The 16,138-nt window shown below is 48.2% G+C and overlaps 3 protein-coding genes across 3 annotated transcripts in view; 1 reads left to right on the top strand and 2 right to left on the bottom strand.

The window, feature by feature from the left end:
• The window catches only part of LBX2 (ladybird homeobox 2), a 5,293-nt gene extending 3,207 nt beyond the window's left edge, over positions 1 to 2,086 (top strand). The window contains exon 2 of the mRNA XM_072406999.1: positions 1,644 to 2,086. Within this exon, the coding sequence (XP_072263100.1) occupies positions 1,644 to 2,086 (443 nt within the window). The remainder of the gene's footprint in view (positions 1 to 1,643) is intronic.
• Positions 2,087 to 8,348: 6,262 nt separating this feature from the next.
• On the bottom strand, positions 8,349 to 12,561 carry TTC31 (tetratricopeptide repeat domain 31; the record flags this gene model as incomplete). Its single annotated transcript, XM_072406775.1, is given in 13 exon segments — positions 8,349 to 8,667; positions 8,979 to 9,081; positions 9,323 to 9,397; positions 9,489 to 9,615; positions 9,711 to 9,780; positions 10,491 to 10,592; positions 10,711 to 10,852; positions 10,957 to 11,047; positions 11,324 to 11,372; positions 11,593 to 11,796; positions 11,918 to 12,019; positions 12,292 to 12,384; positions 12,478 to 12,561. Coding segments are annotated over 13 exon segments (1,329 nt in total), but the record flags the coding sequence as incomplete, so codon positions are not given.
• A 229-nt stretch (positions 12,562 to 12,790) lies between these two features.
• LOC140327614 (uncharacterized) overlaps positions 12,791 to 16,138 on the bottom strand; it is a 6,638-nt gene continuing 3,290 nt past the window's right edge. Inside the window, exons 2-5 of the mRNA XM_072406998.1 lie at positions 16,034 to 16,116; positions 14,368 to 15,472; positions 13,306 to 13,777; positions 12,791 to 12,967 (exon numbers count right to left, since the gene is read on the bottom strand). Coding sequence (XP_072263099.1) covers positions 12,791 to 12,967; positions 13,306 to 13,777; positions 14,368 to 15,472; positions 16,034 to 16,058 — 1,779 coding nt within the window. The 5' untranslated portion in view covers positions 16,059 to 16,116. The remainder of the gene's footprint in view (positions 12,968 to 13,305; positions 13,778 to 14,367; positions 15,473 to 16,033; positions 16,117 to 16,138) is intronic.

The following is a 16,138-nucleotide window of genomic DNA, read 5'->3' as shown; positions in this document are numbered from 1 at the left end:
TGCCCTTCCTTGGCCAATGCCAAATAATTCCAAAGTCTCCGCAGACGCCGCGGTGCTGTCATGTGACCAACCAGTAACAGCTGCTGTCCCTAGCGATGAGTTCAGGCGTCTTCTGTGTCATTATAAAACATTCAGAGGAGATTCGGTGATTGGTCACAGATCTGGTATCATATGTCTATGCCAGAACACCAACCCCGGCCCAGCACCTTCCAGGAACCCATCTGTGGACAAATGTCCCGTGTCTACCAGAATAGAACAGGAGGATAAAAGTGGTGCCGGCCTATTGAGGAATGAATGTTGTCTTTATTCTGTGGGGGGAATACCCCCCCACGGGGTAATAGAAATTCCCGGAAATAGATGTGCAGATGGTCAGCGGAGGTTGGAGGCTGTGCCGGAGGACAGTCTGGACGTTATTAATAATTTGGGTCAGATAATATGAGATTCCTCCACCTGATGATAGAAACTTACTCTACCAAAGGCATCACTTTGTTCTCTTTTCCTGCATAGCGCCCCCTACAGGAGACAATGCAGCATTGCCAGCCATTAGGAGGTGACATCACACTATCACAGGTTCTCCACACCACCTGAAAGTAGAGATGTGTCTTTGTGTCCTTGTAATCCTCAGATGTTCTGGATCATGTGATGGATTCACCAGCAGTGAAAGAAGGAGTCACACATACTGGCCTCCGGGGAATGAGAGGGGAAGTTATTTTTTCATACCCATTGTGGGGATTTTTGTGACTTGAGACTACAGAAGGAGTTTGGAGGAAATTTGAAGGTTCAGTTTTCCAGATATGAGGGGTGAGGGGCAATTTATAAAAATGTGATTCTTGTCAGGATCATACACCAACCAGGTCTGATGGAACCTCCATTCTTACATTGCCTCTAATAGCGGGGAATTCAGGGATCTGTAAAGCCGGTACAGGACATCCAAAGGGCAAAAGAGGAGAGCAGCTAGATGGAGGATCATCAAAGCCCAATTATTTATTTAGGTGTGTCTCTGCTGTATATTCCCTGACTCTGTGTATACCCAGCCATTCTGAAGTTTTGTTTGATTTGTTGACTTTTTATAAATTTTATATTATCTTCTCTTTTCTCTTCTTCCTCATTGCTTGCTGATATCATCACCACCACCAACACCACCACGATCACCATCATCACCACCACCACCATCATCAAAACCATCATCATCATCATCACCACTATTACCATCATCACCACCATCAAAACCATTACCCTCATCATCATCACCACCACCACCACGATCACCATCACCACCATCACCACCATCATCATCACCACCATCATCATCAAAACCATTACCCTCATCATCATCATCACCACCATCATCATCAAAACCATTACCCTCATCATCTTCACCACCACCAACACCACCACGATCACCATCATCATCACCACCATCATCATCATCATCACCACTATTACCATCATTACTACCATCAAAACCATTACCCCCATCATCTTCACCAACACCACCACGATCACCATCATCATCACCACCACCACCATCATCATCACCATCCTCAAAACCATTACCCTCATCATCTTCACCACACCAACACCACCACGATCACCATCACCACCATTGCAACCATCGCCATCTCTTTCATCAACACTCAAAGGTCGCGACCCACTTACCTCCTTTGGACATCGGCCAAATTCTAAGAAGAGGCGCAAATCCCGGACAGCCTTCACCAATCACCAGATCTATGAACTGGAGAAGCGTTTTCTTTACCAGAAATATCTGTCCCCTGCAGACCGGGACCATATTGCTCAGCAGCTGGGACTTAGTAATGCCCAGGTCATAACCTGGTTCCAGAACAGAAGGGCCAAACTTAAGAGGGACTTGGAGGAGATGAAGGCTGATGTAGAGTCCCTCAAGAAGCTTCCACCACACACTCTGGAGAAACTGGTCTCTATGCCAGGAGAGGAGGATGATGAAGCCATAGAAAGAGAGTGTTCACCGACTTCACATGAACTTTACCTCCAATCTCCTCGGTGCTCCTCCATGGAGCGCACAGCGGACGAATTCTCAGAAGAGGAAGAAATTGAGGTGGATGTGTAGGGGGAAGGGGGGGTTGGAGGAACTGTTGATGCAGCAATATTCTGCTTGATCTTCTGTTGGGGGGAACTTAAGGTGCAGTCCCACCAATCATCTAATATTAACACCCCATACAAGGCCATTGTGCACATCTGTGTGCTCCTAGTCCACTGACTACATGCTGGACTGGGGCATCACAAGTACCCAGAATTACACTTACAGGTCAGGAGAATGTCCACCATGCAGAATCTTGGTCCTCGTGATATTTCAGGACACCAGAAAGATGTGGGCCAGGTGTGAAATGGGAGGGGAGTGGCTTAATAATGAGCAATGGGGGCTGGACCCCAGGGGTAAAAATCCTGACCACCATCAAAAAATATTTATCATAAAGCTGAATATGTGCAATCACATGACCACATAGCGCTCAGCAATAACCCGCATGATGGCACTGTTATTCATCCTCCATATTCCTGTGCTCCTCCTTATCCTCATGTCACTGGAAAGGTGAAAGTCACCACCCCCGAGGAGCCTAAAACAATCATAAAATATTTAAGACTTTATGCAGGTAAAGCCCTGGTGAAATTCAAACCCAGAACAAACCCAGATTCGGGGATGGAATAAAAGGTGAATAGACGGAAGGTGAAAGATTTGGGGAAGGAATAAAAGGTGAATAGACAGAAGGTGAAAGATATTGGGAATAGAATAAAAGGTGAATGGACAGAAGGCGAGAGATTCGGGGATGGAATAAAAGGTGAATAGACAGAAGGTGAAAGATTTGGGGAAGGAATAAAAGGTGAATAGACAGAAGGGGAAAGATATTGGGAATAGAATAAAAGGTGAATAGACAGAAGGCGAGAGATTCGGGGATGGAATATAAGTTTAGGGCTTCCAGGACAGGGCCCAGGGACTGCACCTTAGCGGTTGGTCAGTGGTCATCCATTCCCGTGGCGATAGGGGGCGATATCACGCCTTTTGTTATTATTTTAATAATGTACTTAAATAACTATTTATATAATAAACGTTTTATATCAATTATTTATTTATACATTTTATTCTTTTTATGTTATTATTTGTATGTAATTTTATATTTTATTCTTTATATATAAAATGGCATTATATTTTACATTATATTCTACTATTTTTATATAAAATATATTTTTATTATTTTTGTGTATTTTTATATTCTACAATTTTAAATCTGTAAAACATAAAATGTTTATTGATTTTTTTAAATACCTAATAAGAGTTCCTGACTTTTTTTTAATTATAAATTTGAGAAAAAAAAAAGGAACCCCCCCTCCCCTCAAATAAAATACAAACTGATTATTATATATAAATTGTATATTTTAGGAGGAGTGACACGTTTGTTTTCCTTTCTTTGTCTTCCTATAATGAATATTTCAGTCACAATATCAATATCGTATTATTAATAATAAACAGAAATCTATAAATTAAATGTTCAGGAAATAAATCAGCCATCTCGTTTTTATATTAAATATGTACAGCGCTGCATAATATGTTGGCGCTATATATATTCTGTTTATTATTAACAATATAGAGTCAACATAGTACGCAGTGCTGTACATTAAATATAGAGCCAACATAGTAAGTAGCGCAGTACCTTACAAATAAATTCAGAATTATTTGGTGTTACATAAAAATAAAGAAGCTGCGGCATAAAATCCCGGAAAATATTGAAAATGTTTTATTTTCCCCCCCCATCATAGAATGTCATTGCTGCTCCTGTGTTTGCCCCGGGTGGGGGGTTTAGTTGGAGATGTGGTGACAACATGCGGTTCCGGTTCTGCCCCGGTGAGGATCTGTCACAGCGCCTGACAGCCGGCCTGGGAAATAATATTTACCAAATAAATCCCACCGGTGTCACCGAGATACAAGGAAAATCCCCTCCCCCGCAGGGCAAACGCTGCCTTACGGATGAAGATAAATGAGCAGCTTTGCCCCCCGGGGACAATTAATAGACTCGGGGTATTTTTTTATATATCGCTCCTCTATTCTCCATAATACCAAACATAATGGGGCAAAAAAAACAATTGCCCCCATGGCGATGATGATGATACTGAAATGATTTCTATTATTATTAGAAAATATAAGAAGATAAAATCTTCACCACATGGTCCAATCGTAGATCTGTCAGACCAACCCGGGTCATACGGGAACAATGTGTATGGCCATAATGGGGGGGGTAAAGGAGAAACATTCACCATTAGATTCCCCCAAAGGAAGACCCTCATCTGATGTGCTCTTTGTGCACCCCCCCCCACCTCTGAAGGGTCCCCAGCTTGGATTTGATTGGATGATCCAAGGGGTCCCTACTATTGCCCCTTCCAACATGGACGCTCAGCAGAAACCCAGACCGGAGGACTGTCACATGACCACCATCTGATTGGTGGAAGCCCTACTTAATCTGTTCATTACAAGAGCCCTGCATGGTCCTCATAATATTTGGGGGCCACCCCCCAATCTGTCCTGTCTTCCATTGGGTACATTTCACAATATTAAGGCTCCAGCACCTAGGGGCCAATGTACTAATGTTGGCTTTAGAGGTCCAGTTATGGGAGCTCCATATTCCCTGCCTGTGATTGGCTGTGTGAAGGGGACCAGGTGAATGTCAATCACTTGGAAATCTGGGTGAAATATTCATCGGTAATCCCCATGGATTGGAGCTCGGTCGGTGGTTGGTCGAGGAACGGGCTATGCGGGGGTGGATATCGTGTGGTTCCACCCACAGGAAGTGCTGAGTATTGCCCTGACAATTCCTGCCATCTTGGTGTGTGGATTCCACCCTTAGAATGGGGGTCGGGGAGACCCTACAAGACACATCGTGGGCATCGTGTTGGCCACGTCACAAAGTCTTGGAAGGTCCCACTGATATTCACTGATAAATTCTCCATTTGTGGGGATGAATATTCGTTACAAGTCAGTGAATGTCGTAATGTTGGCATGAAATGGAGCAAAGAATTGGATTGGTTATGGAAAAAGACCAATTTGTGGAAGGAGAACCAGGAGAGCCCAGAACTGTTCTGCCCCTCCCCCTCCATTATATTTCCCAACACGAGTCAGATGTCTACAGAACCAAGAGAACCCAGTAACTGCCCAGTCCATCTTCACCCCCCCATATATATCCCTCCGTGTGGTATATTCCAGTAACTGCCCCGCCTTCCCCTCCCCCCATTATAATCCCCAACACGAGTCGGATGTCTACAGGAGAACCACGGTTTTATGGTGGGGCCAGAACTTCGCCCCTCACCCAACCTTCTCCTGACATTAATTGTTGGACGGCGGGGTGATCCCCACCTATAGAAGACTTTGGGCCACTAGGAATGGACTGAGGACCTGGGGCCCGTTCAGAGAAGATGGGCCCTCCACAATAGATAGCTCTCCAGATACAGAAGGGGCCGGAGGTCTACCAGAGGGCCAGGTGGCTGTCCGGTGACCCCTTCTGGTCCGGCCCGACCCTGTAGAAGACTTCTCCACCATTGGAGGGCCACCAGAGGATTCACCCACCCCCTCACATTGACCTTGGGTGATCCTCATGTAGTCACGGAGCAGCTGACGGGTTTTACCCCCCTGGTGGTGAGACATTTATTAGACGATGCGGAGTGCTGGGTGTGGTGGAGCTGTCTATAGATTTAATAACCCCTCGGTCCCATGAGACGGCCGGGCGGAATTGTTTCTTTTCATTATTACATCAGGAAACGGCTGTCACGCGGAATGGAATCAGCCGCAGTCACTATCCCACAATTTATGGAAATCAGCCCCCTCCATGTATATTAAGGGGCCCTCCGTGTCACATGATGGAGGCTTCACGTCCAGAACAAATAACGGCAAACATCATAGCGGATCCCTCGCCGCGTCTCTGCCACTTCTTAATATGAATTCCTCCGGATCCTCAGAACGAGGAACGACGTGATCTGCCTACCAACACATGGGGGGAGGGGATCATCAATATAAAGGGGGGGTATTATAAGGAGTGGGGTAACATCGTTACTAAAGAGGGGGAGGAGAAGCCGGGTGGGGGCATCATCAGCAAGAAAGGAGAATCACCGTCATATCCACGCATTTTATTATTTGTCTTCCCCAAACAACCCCTCCCTGAATGACCTACTATGTGCTATAGAACGGTGTCTGCCCCCCCCATAAATATACCCCCATGCTGTATATCCCGGTATCTGCCCTGCCCCCCAATATATACCCCTCCATGTTATTTATCCTGGTATCTGCCCTGCCCCGCAATATATACCCCTCAATGTTGTATATCACAGTAACTGCCCCATCCTTCTCCCTCCCTATATATCCCAATATCTGCCCCGTCCCCCCAATATTTACCCCTCCATATTCTTCCAGGACCTGTTTTGCCCCTCTGCCCACATTATATATTCCCAGGAGGAACTATGAGGGGATTTGGGGTACTTTGCCCCGTATACAAAGGGTACAGGTTCACTGCCCATTGGAGGAGCCCTGATGTCACATGATGGGGCAGTTGGCCTCCTACTGGGGGGGACACAGAATGGTGATGGGGTCATTTCTCCAAGCGGCGGGGGGGGGGTTATTTATTCAATGCATTGTGTGTCAGCCATCATGCCAGCGCCATTATTATAAGGATTTCATATCAGACAACATGGGGAATGATTGGGGTCATGTGATCAGCATGGCAGAGGAGCGGCGTGACCCCATTGCCATCCCCCAACCAGCGGGGTCACCGGGCTGCATTGTATTAACTCTTCATTTACCGGCAACACATCAATCCCCAAATATTATAGAAAGTTCCTGAATGACTTTTCACCAAATTATCCAAACTTCAGGAAATGAATGCGGAGCCAGCGGGGGAGGGGGGGGGCAATAATACAATACACTGAACTTATCACACTGCGGGGTAAAAAGGGAAATCATAGCGCTGGGTACCCCGGGTACAGATTCACCTGCAAACAGGGGAGGGAATAATCTCTGAAGGGTGAAAACGTGAGGGGTTCCAATCCATGCCCAGAATGAAAAAACAACTCAGGAGGAACCGGAACCACAACAACCAAACAGCCCACTTTAACCCCTTCATTGCCACACCTACCCCACTGACACAATTATCACCCAGCCCACCTACCCCCTGACATTAACCCCTGCATCCCTCTGCAATGTGACACCATTAACCCCCCCCTCGCTGTGCCACATCTACCCCCTAACACAATCATTATCCTGTTCATTTACCCCACACAAAATTAACCCTTACCTCACCACACCATAAACCCTTCTGCCCCTGTGCCATCTACCCCCTAACACAATTACCCCCTTCTCAATTGCACCTATTAGGCTAGTAACCCTTGCCTTACTGCCCTGCACCTACTCCCCTGTGACCATTAACACCTTGCTGACCACAACCACCCACCAGAACCATTAACCCTTCCTTATGGCACCTTGATTCCAGCAAACAATCTTCTACTTCGGACTTTTACTGATCAACCATTAACCCCTCACCTCCTGGTTTTGACTATGGAGGATGACATTCACTGGACTATTCACTTACATAGCCAATTACACCACACACCAATAGCCCCTCAGAGATTAAAAATTAACCCCTCCTACCCCACAGCCCCCAGCTATCCAATGTATGGCAAGGACATAATTAACCCTTTGTTACATCGACTCACCAATCGCTCATTTATTGCCCTCTTTTGTATCATCCCCCCCCCACACACCCCACTGCTCGGCTATTCCTCCCATATTCATACTCAATATTAACCCTTTATGCAAACTCTTATCCTAGCCCTCCATTTACCCACCATTCACCCAGTAAGTATAAACAGTGACACCTGGTGGTCATAGGCCCAAATAGCATCAAACAGCGACACCTGGTGGCCATGGGCTCAAAAATCACCAAAAAGAAACAGCAACTGGTCATCTACACAAAATGCATCAAACAGCGACACCTGGTGGCCCAGGGCTCAAATAGCATCAAACAGTGACACCTGGCTCAAAAAGCCTCATATAGTGACATCTAGTGGCCAAATCAGAAATAGCAGAACCGCCATTCACATTAGTGGGCGACAGTTGAGGGTGGTGGTGGTGGGGTCAGTGTAGTGCAGTTCAGGGTTGGTGGAGCCATACAGGTCACCATGAGTCTGATCCATCCCCATCACCTGTAGCCCATTACATACAACATAATACAGGTGAGTCATGTGGCTCCTCCCCCTCAGGTTCGGGATGACAAACTCTCCCAATACATTCCTTCGTGTCAGATTATTCGCACAAACACAGTGACATTACTGTCCAGAAATATCGACCAATTAAAACTCTTTTATTACAAACTTTAGATAAATTTTAGTCATAAGAAATGATTGTTCTGTAACAATGGAGTCACCTGACATCATGGCACAAGCAAGTGAAACCAGAATCCCCATCCCGTGCACACTTATACCGGCAACCTCCATATCCCCCCCATAGGTCAGTACGGGTGGGGGGTGCAGAGAGGAGCTCAGCCATGGCATCAATGTAATCATCTGCAGTCCTCACTTCCCAATCTCGGGGGCTCTGCCAGCGCTGTGTTCTGGGTTCCTCAGCTGCAGAATTAGTTTGGTTCCCTCGATTCTCAGACCCTGCGGAGACACAGCGGCAGAAAGGTCACAGAAATGATGGGATGTATAAGAACGGGGGGACCAGGGACCCTCAGCAGTCTTGTTGAGCAGGGAGATTTGGGGGTGGGACATTTGGGGGGGTGGGGTAGACTCTGTATAGTGAGAGGGGGAGGGGGATATACTTGTTTCCGCATGAAACATTCAGCTGTCTGTGTAGTCTGATCTCCCTGCTATTCTCATGCATTTTACAGACCAGCTGCAGAGAGCCGGGGATGTTCCCCGTTTTACCTGCAGAGAGCCGGGGATGTTCCCCGTTTATCTGATCATTGTACCTGCAGGGAGTTGAACGCTGCCTCTGCGCTGTCCTTATGGACGAAGTTTATAAACGCACATTTTCTGGTATAAAGTATGCGGATCGATTGGATGAGGCCAAACCTGGTGGGAGAAAAGTTCAGAGGTCACAGGAAATGAGATCAGAGGTTAAAGCTTACAGAGCCATGGCATATAGGAGAAAAGGTCACATGGTGCAGTATAGGGAGGAGGGAAGCAGACATTTGGTGCAGCAGAATTGTAATTGGATGAATCAATCAGATGACAAGGTTCCTGGGAACAGCAGGTTTCTGATTGGTGGCTCGCAGAAGAGCTTTTCTCATTGGTTGCACACAAAAGTACTTACGGTTCAAATGCCGCTCGTAAATTGTTTTCAGTAATTTTATTGGTGATGTTCCCGACCCAAATGGGATAAAGTTTACTGAAAAGAGAAAAGAGGCTGTGAGCGGCCCCCAGCCAGCGGCCCCAGCAGACCCCCCCCTCGCCCCAGCCGAACCCCCCAGCGCTCATACCTGTGAGTTACAATATTGGCCATTGCCTCTAGGGTGGGGGTGATTCCGGGGGATTTATTGGGGTCATTTTTGGTACTATAGATGTTACGGGTCACAAATACTTTATTATTCTGTCCAGGCGCAGACGCTGAAAGACACAAATTAGATAAATGAAGGATTGAGGGGGGATTGGTGGGATCCGAGGACCCTCTACCAGCACCCAGAGACCCTCATCATACTTACTGGGGGGAATAGCAGGAGGACTGAGGGGGGCGCTATGGAGAACCTTCACCCTAGTGGAAGTCATCACTTCCTGTATAAAGAGAATGGCATCATCAATTGGTGACAATAAAGCTTTACCACCCCAAATCCACCAATCAGAAGCAGACTAGGCAAACTATTGAAATCTGATTGGGTGCTGCTGCCATTTCTCCACCCTAAGAGACCAAAATGACGGCTAAATACAGAAAAGTAAGTCATGTTATCTGAGGATTTCTTGTTCCGATCACTTCCTGGATTCCTTCCAGGGAAAACAGATTCCAAAGGCTCCAAATCCGTATTGGGGGACACCAGAAACTGCCACCACCAGGTTATACTGCCACCTACAGGAGATATGGAAAACTTGTGGCCAGGATAATCCCCGCCCCACATACAGGTCTGAAACTGCCACCAGAGGGTGGAACATCTAACTACCCCGAACATGGAGGACATGCAAACACCAGAGGATGGGGTACAGGTGACTGGGAAGGGAGCAGGACTAAACCTGAGTTACTCTCCTGTCCCCCTTCTCGTGCAGGGGAAGCCAGGATTACAGGTTCTAGGGTGTGGAAGAATCTAATCCTTGGCGATCAGATCCTCCTGTAGGTGGCAGTATAACCCAATGACAGGAGACCCCCCCAATGAATGTTTAGGGGAAGACATTTTGCCCCTTTATAATTAAACATTGAAGAGAAGTGAGCTCAGGCCGGGGACAAGGAAGTCTGTGGATAGGAAGAATGGAAGAGGAAGGAGCCGATATCTCACCTGCATTTTCTGCCGACATTGGATGATTTCCGCGGCTGCCTCCACATGATTCATATCAAACAATAAAACTTGCTGGAAGGCTGCAATGGCCTCGGAATATAGCTGGAGAGAGCACAATGGCGGGTTATGGGGAGAGGAGAAACAAAGGAATATATATGGGGGGAGGATGGGGAGCGGACCCCAATATTCCAGATTATTCTGCCATTATAGAAATATTTACCTGAAGTCCCTTCAGAGCTTTTCCCTTGCGATAATGACCCTTCAAAAAGTGTGGCTGGATCTTTAGTGCCGTCTCTGCGTCAGTCAGCGCCTCCGTATACCGGCCGAGACGATCAAATACATAAGAGCGATTTCCCAGGAACCTGTACAGGGAACATATAGATCACAGGAGTGCCGGGGAGCCCCCTAAATCCCAGAACCCCCCATATACCAGGAACCCCCCACCTGTACCCCCTTGTGCACTCACCTGTACTCTGAGGGGTTTAATTTAATAGCTTCTGTATAATACTGCAACGCTTCTGAAAACCTCTCCCCGCTGGCCATATTATTACCAATATCTGCAAATAAACACATAGTAAGCATGGGAAGAAGGGAAGGCAGGAAGGAAGAAGGATGGTCAGGCGGGCAGAAAGGAGGAGGGATAGGCAGGCAGACGAAAGTACTCTGACAGGTGGGTAGGAAAGAGATACTTCTGAATATTTATGGGACATTACCACTAGGGGGCGGCGATAAAGCAAGGGACAGGGCAATGGTATTATAAAGCAGCAAGAGGAGGAGGGGGAGGAGTTGGGATGGGGTGGGGGAGGAGCTTTTCATATTGTTGCTGCACTTACTTGCTAAATCCATACTCTCCTGTATCTTAAACCGATCCAAAATATTCACCTAAAAGAAAGAGAAACCTGAAACATTTAGAGAGAGAATAGAGACGGGAAGAGAAGGGAAAGGAGAAGCGGGGCAGAGGAAGAGAAGGGAAAGGAGAAGCGGGGCAGAGATGGAAGAGAAGGGAAAGGAGAAGCGGGGCAGAGACGGGAAGAGAAGGGAAAGGCTGGGCAGAGACGGCAAAAGAGGGAGGGAGAATGGATGATCACTGCGCTCTTCTTACATTATTCTGAGGCAGAGCAGGTAGTTGGGTACACCCCCCCTCCTGCACTCTTTCCTGAGATCGCTCAGCTGCTCTCTCCTTGGAGCGCTCTGTTACTCTCTCCCGTGAAGGCTCCTTCATTCGCTCTTTGCGCTCCGGCTTCGGCTTATTTTCCATCTTTTTCTGGGCTTGGCGAACAAACGTACTTCCCAGATCCAAGTCTTCCTGTAGTCAGAGAGTGTGGTCATGTGATAGGAAGGTGGGAGGGGCATATAACATGCAGGACTCCACCCACTGATGGGCAGGCAAGTACTAGAACAGCGGAAGACAGGTCCTCTTTACTCACATCACTACAGGATGCACAGGAGTCTTGCTGGGCCACATCCTCGTTATTCGCCTCAGCCTTCCGTGTTGTGTTATTATCAGCGAGGGCCCCTGTGATCGTTACCTGCAGAGGAAGTGCCCGCTGATCAGTATAAGAGCTAACATACCCAGAAATGTTACCTATTAGCACCTGTAGGGGGAGCACTGTGAGCTAATGGGTGCTCTACTGTAATACGGTACTGTCAGTCTAACACTGAACATACTGACAGGTGGTATGACCTCATCTATGCCTTGCCCAATCAGCAGGCCTGGTCACATCCATGGGGTGCCATACACACGAGGACACAGAATGGAACAGAGCATGGGCATACCAGACACCCAGAATCTATTACTGACCTCTGACCTATCAATGGCCACATTTGGCTCCAATGAGGTTTTGTCATTCTGAGCTTCCTGCAGCTTCTGTTGCCTCTTGCGATCTTTCTGTCTCTGGAATCAGAAGAGAAAAAACATGGCGGCCGTCATTTCTCCATAGGAGACAATATGAGAGGGGGCGGAGCTACCAGACAGCCAATAGCGTACCTTTTTCTTTAGTCTCTTCTTATCTGCCTTTTCCTTTTCTCGCTGTTCCTCTTCTAATAATTCCTTGGCATTCCTGTCCGCTTCCTGCGCCGCAAAGACATCACATGGGTGAATCCCACCAATCACTGAACTCACATACATTTCCCCTACCTGTGCTGCCCCCACTGCCCCACCTCTAAACCTTTCTTCCTCCCTGTGCCGCCCCCCAACCTGTGTCATCTCAATTGACCTGCCTCCAAACCTTTCGCCCCCCCTGTGCCCACCCCCAACTGCCCCAACCTGTGCTGCCCCAACTGACCCACCTCCAAACCTTTCATCCCGGGGGGACACTCCACCTATACCCAGCAGAGGGGTAAAATAATGGAAGGGTATTTACTACCTCCAGGACTTCTGTGCTTCTCTTTATCTTAGTGAACCATCGGTGGTTGGAAGGCAGCCATTCCACATTCTCTGCTGCAGCCACCAGAGAGCGACACTCAGCGTTCAGCACCTGGAGAAACATCAGACAGACTTCCTGTTACCAATTTCTTATGCAAATCCACCACCCCCCTCCCCCACCAAACTCATATCTCCACCTCACCCAACCCCCTACATCTCTGCAAATCCCTCCCTCACCTGACTCCCAACATCTGTTTACCCCCCTCCCCCACACAGACACACCTGTCCCCTTACATCTCTGCTAAATTCCCCTGACCCACTGGACTCCGTATATCCCTGCCTGCCCATGTCTCTGCCTGCACCCTTTCCCCAGCTTGGGACTCCCCTAATACTCCCATCCGAGGTAATTTCACACAGCCCTGGGGTCTCCCCCCCCCCCCAGACTCTTACCGGGAGATCCCCATGTGTGATCAGCACCAGCTGGCTGAGTGACCCGGAGGACAGGAATATCTGGGCCCGGCTTTGTAGCCACACGTCACACAGGTGCACAGATACAACACAGCGGGACAGCACCCCCTGTTGGCAGATCACCGCACACCGCTCAGAGGACGGAGGGGAGAAGAGGAGGTCACCCACATTCCAGGGTTCCCGGGAAGGCGATTGGTTGATGGAGTCTGGAGCACCCAATAAAAGGGAGAGGTGTCGGCACAAAGTCACCAAAATTCTGGAGGTTCTGCTGGGATTCCCAGACACCGGAGCTCCACTGTCCAATGAGGAGGCTGCACACTTATCTGTGAGGGCAGAGCTGAGGGCCCCGCACAAGCCTGCAAAGAGAAAGTGACAAACAAGGGGGTCAATATGGGGTCTACTCGCCTCTACCAGTCTAGTCCGTAGTGGGGGGATGGGCGGTGCCCACCCAATATTCCCCATTATACCAACCCCCATCCATAGCGATCAGACAGCATGGAACCCCAATATTCCCAATTATAACCGGGACCAACCCCCATCCATAGAGATCAGACGGCAGGGAACCCCAATATTCCCCAATATACTCGGGACCATCCCCCATCCATAGAGATTAGACTGCAGGGAATAGACTGCTCCCCAATATTCCCCATTATACCCGGGACCATCCCCCATCCATAGAGATCAGGCAGCAGGGAATAGACTGCTCCCCAATATTCCCCATTATACCAACCCCCATCCATAGAGATCAGACAGCAGGGAACCCCAATATTCCCCAATATACACGGGACCATCCCCCATCCATAGAGATCAGACGGCAGGGAACCCCAATATTCCCAATTATAACCAGGACCAACCCCCATCTATAGAGATCGGACTGCAGGGAATAGACTGCTCCCCAATATTCCCAATTATATCCGGGACCAACCCCCATCCATAGAGATCAGGCAGCAGGGAATAGACTGCTCCCCAATATTCCCCATTATACCCATGGAATAGATCTAGGAGGAGAGATCCCAGGAACTCAGCCAATGGTGACATGCTGACTATAGCGCCCCCTGCAGTATAATCACATGTATAGGTTTCCTGTACATACCTGACCGCAGTGCATCCAGCAGTATCTGCACAGCAGACAAGCTCACCCCCTCAGGAAGTGACGACAGAGCTGGAAGGGCCCCGGGGCCCCTCATTCCAGGACAGACAAAATGCAAGAAATTAGAATATAGGGCTGGCCATAGACGGGTACAATAGTGACTATACACAGCCCCTTCTGAGCTTCTGGGGACCGCATTCCATATCTTCTCATCTAATCCGGATAGGATCTGTAGAATTGGGGTCACCTGACTTCTGTCCTCCTGGACCACAACCACCAGAATGCTGGATGACCTCTGACCTGGCACCATTGGACTCTGTATAGTATTGGATGGGGCACGTGTTGGATCTGTAGTTTGGTTCTTGATGGTCTCTCTCCTCCATATGTCCCAGAGAGCACACTGAGACCACATGGAGCCCACCTTACCCGCCAGCACCCGGCCCCTCTCCTCTGCCAATATTTCCAACGTCCGACTTAGACAAAATGGCTGCAGTTCTGCCATTGGGGGCGCTCTCTTAGATAAGTCAGCCACCACCTGGTTGTACACTATTAGGGAGCGGCACAAGTCTGCGGTCACCTCGGCTGGGAATAGCGCCACCCTGTGCAGCACACAGAGAATGAACTCTTCTGTAAGGAGCGTGGCTTTCACCGCCATGAGGAGCAGGACACGGCGTATATTGCTGGTGGCATCCGGGGGGTACAGGCTGGGGTTACCCACAAGTCCCCTGTGCAGCAATGCATTGTGGGAGGTGACCTCACGCAGCCTCAAACACATGGCAGATAAGATGGACGGGATGGGGGGACTCTGCTGTAACAGCTCACACATACTATTGATGTAACTTATCAGCTTCATCTGATGGACCACAAACAGACGGCTCAAGGTCAGAAGGTGGCGCTGGCGAGTGAGGAGCACCAGCTGCTGAGTGTCCTGTCTGCGGGATAACTCTGTGTACATGCCATCAAGGAGAGCATGGATGCCCCCTGCTGGCTGGGCTGAATCAATGACATCATGCTGAGACTCCGCCCTCTGCAATAAAACTAAAGGAGGAGGTCGCGACCCTAAAAGGAAAAAATGACGACAATTATTGGATGAGCCATATTATAGTGGGAGGAGCTAGAACAGTGAGAGCGGTCACATGACAAAGGATAGAGAACACAATCGCATAACAAAAGAAGAAAGAAGAAAATCATGACAGAGTGGGAGGAGCCAGCATTGTGAAAAGAGTCACATGACACAAGAGAAAATACAGGACAAAGTGGGAGGATGCATTATAGTGGGAGGAGCTAGCAGAGAGAAACCAGTCACATGACAGAAAAGTAAGAGATCATGACAAAGTGGGAGGAGCCATATTCAAGTGGGAGGAGCTAGAACAGTGAGAGCGGTCACATGACAAAAGTGAGAACTAATGACAAAGTGGGATGAGGTATACTATAGTGGGAGGAGCAAACAGTGAGAACAGTCACATGACAGAAGAGTAAGAAATCATGACAAAGTGGGAGGAGACATATTATAGTGGGAGGAGTAACATGATACTGGATGAGTGTGAAAGCAGTCACATGACTGAACAGAAGGAAATCAGGACAAGGAGTCACAAAACACCATGAATGCTGGCCACTTACATTTTAGGTCACTGGTATGTGACATGCCTATTGGAGGAAAGATAAGAGGGGTGGGGCCTGTGGTGCAGCATCATCCTATTCACCTGTAATGACACAAAAAATGTA

This window comes from Pyxicephalus adspersus, chromosome 3 (assembly GCF_032062135.1).
Source record: "Pyxicephalus adspersus chromosome 3, UCB_Pads_2.0, whole genome shotgun sequence".
NCBI lineage: Eukaryota > Metazoa > Chordata > Amphibia > Anura > Pyxicephalidae > Pyxicephalus > Pyxicephalus adspersus.
This window is presented reverse-complemented; position numbering and strand designations above follow the sequence as displayed.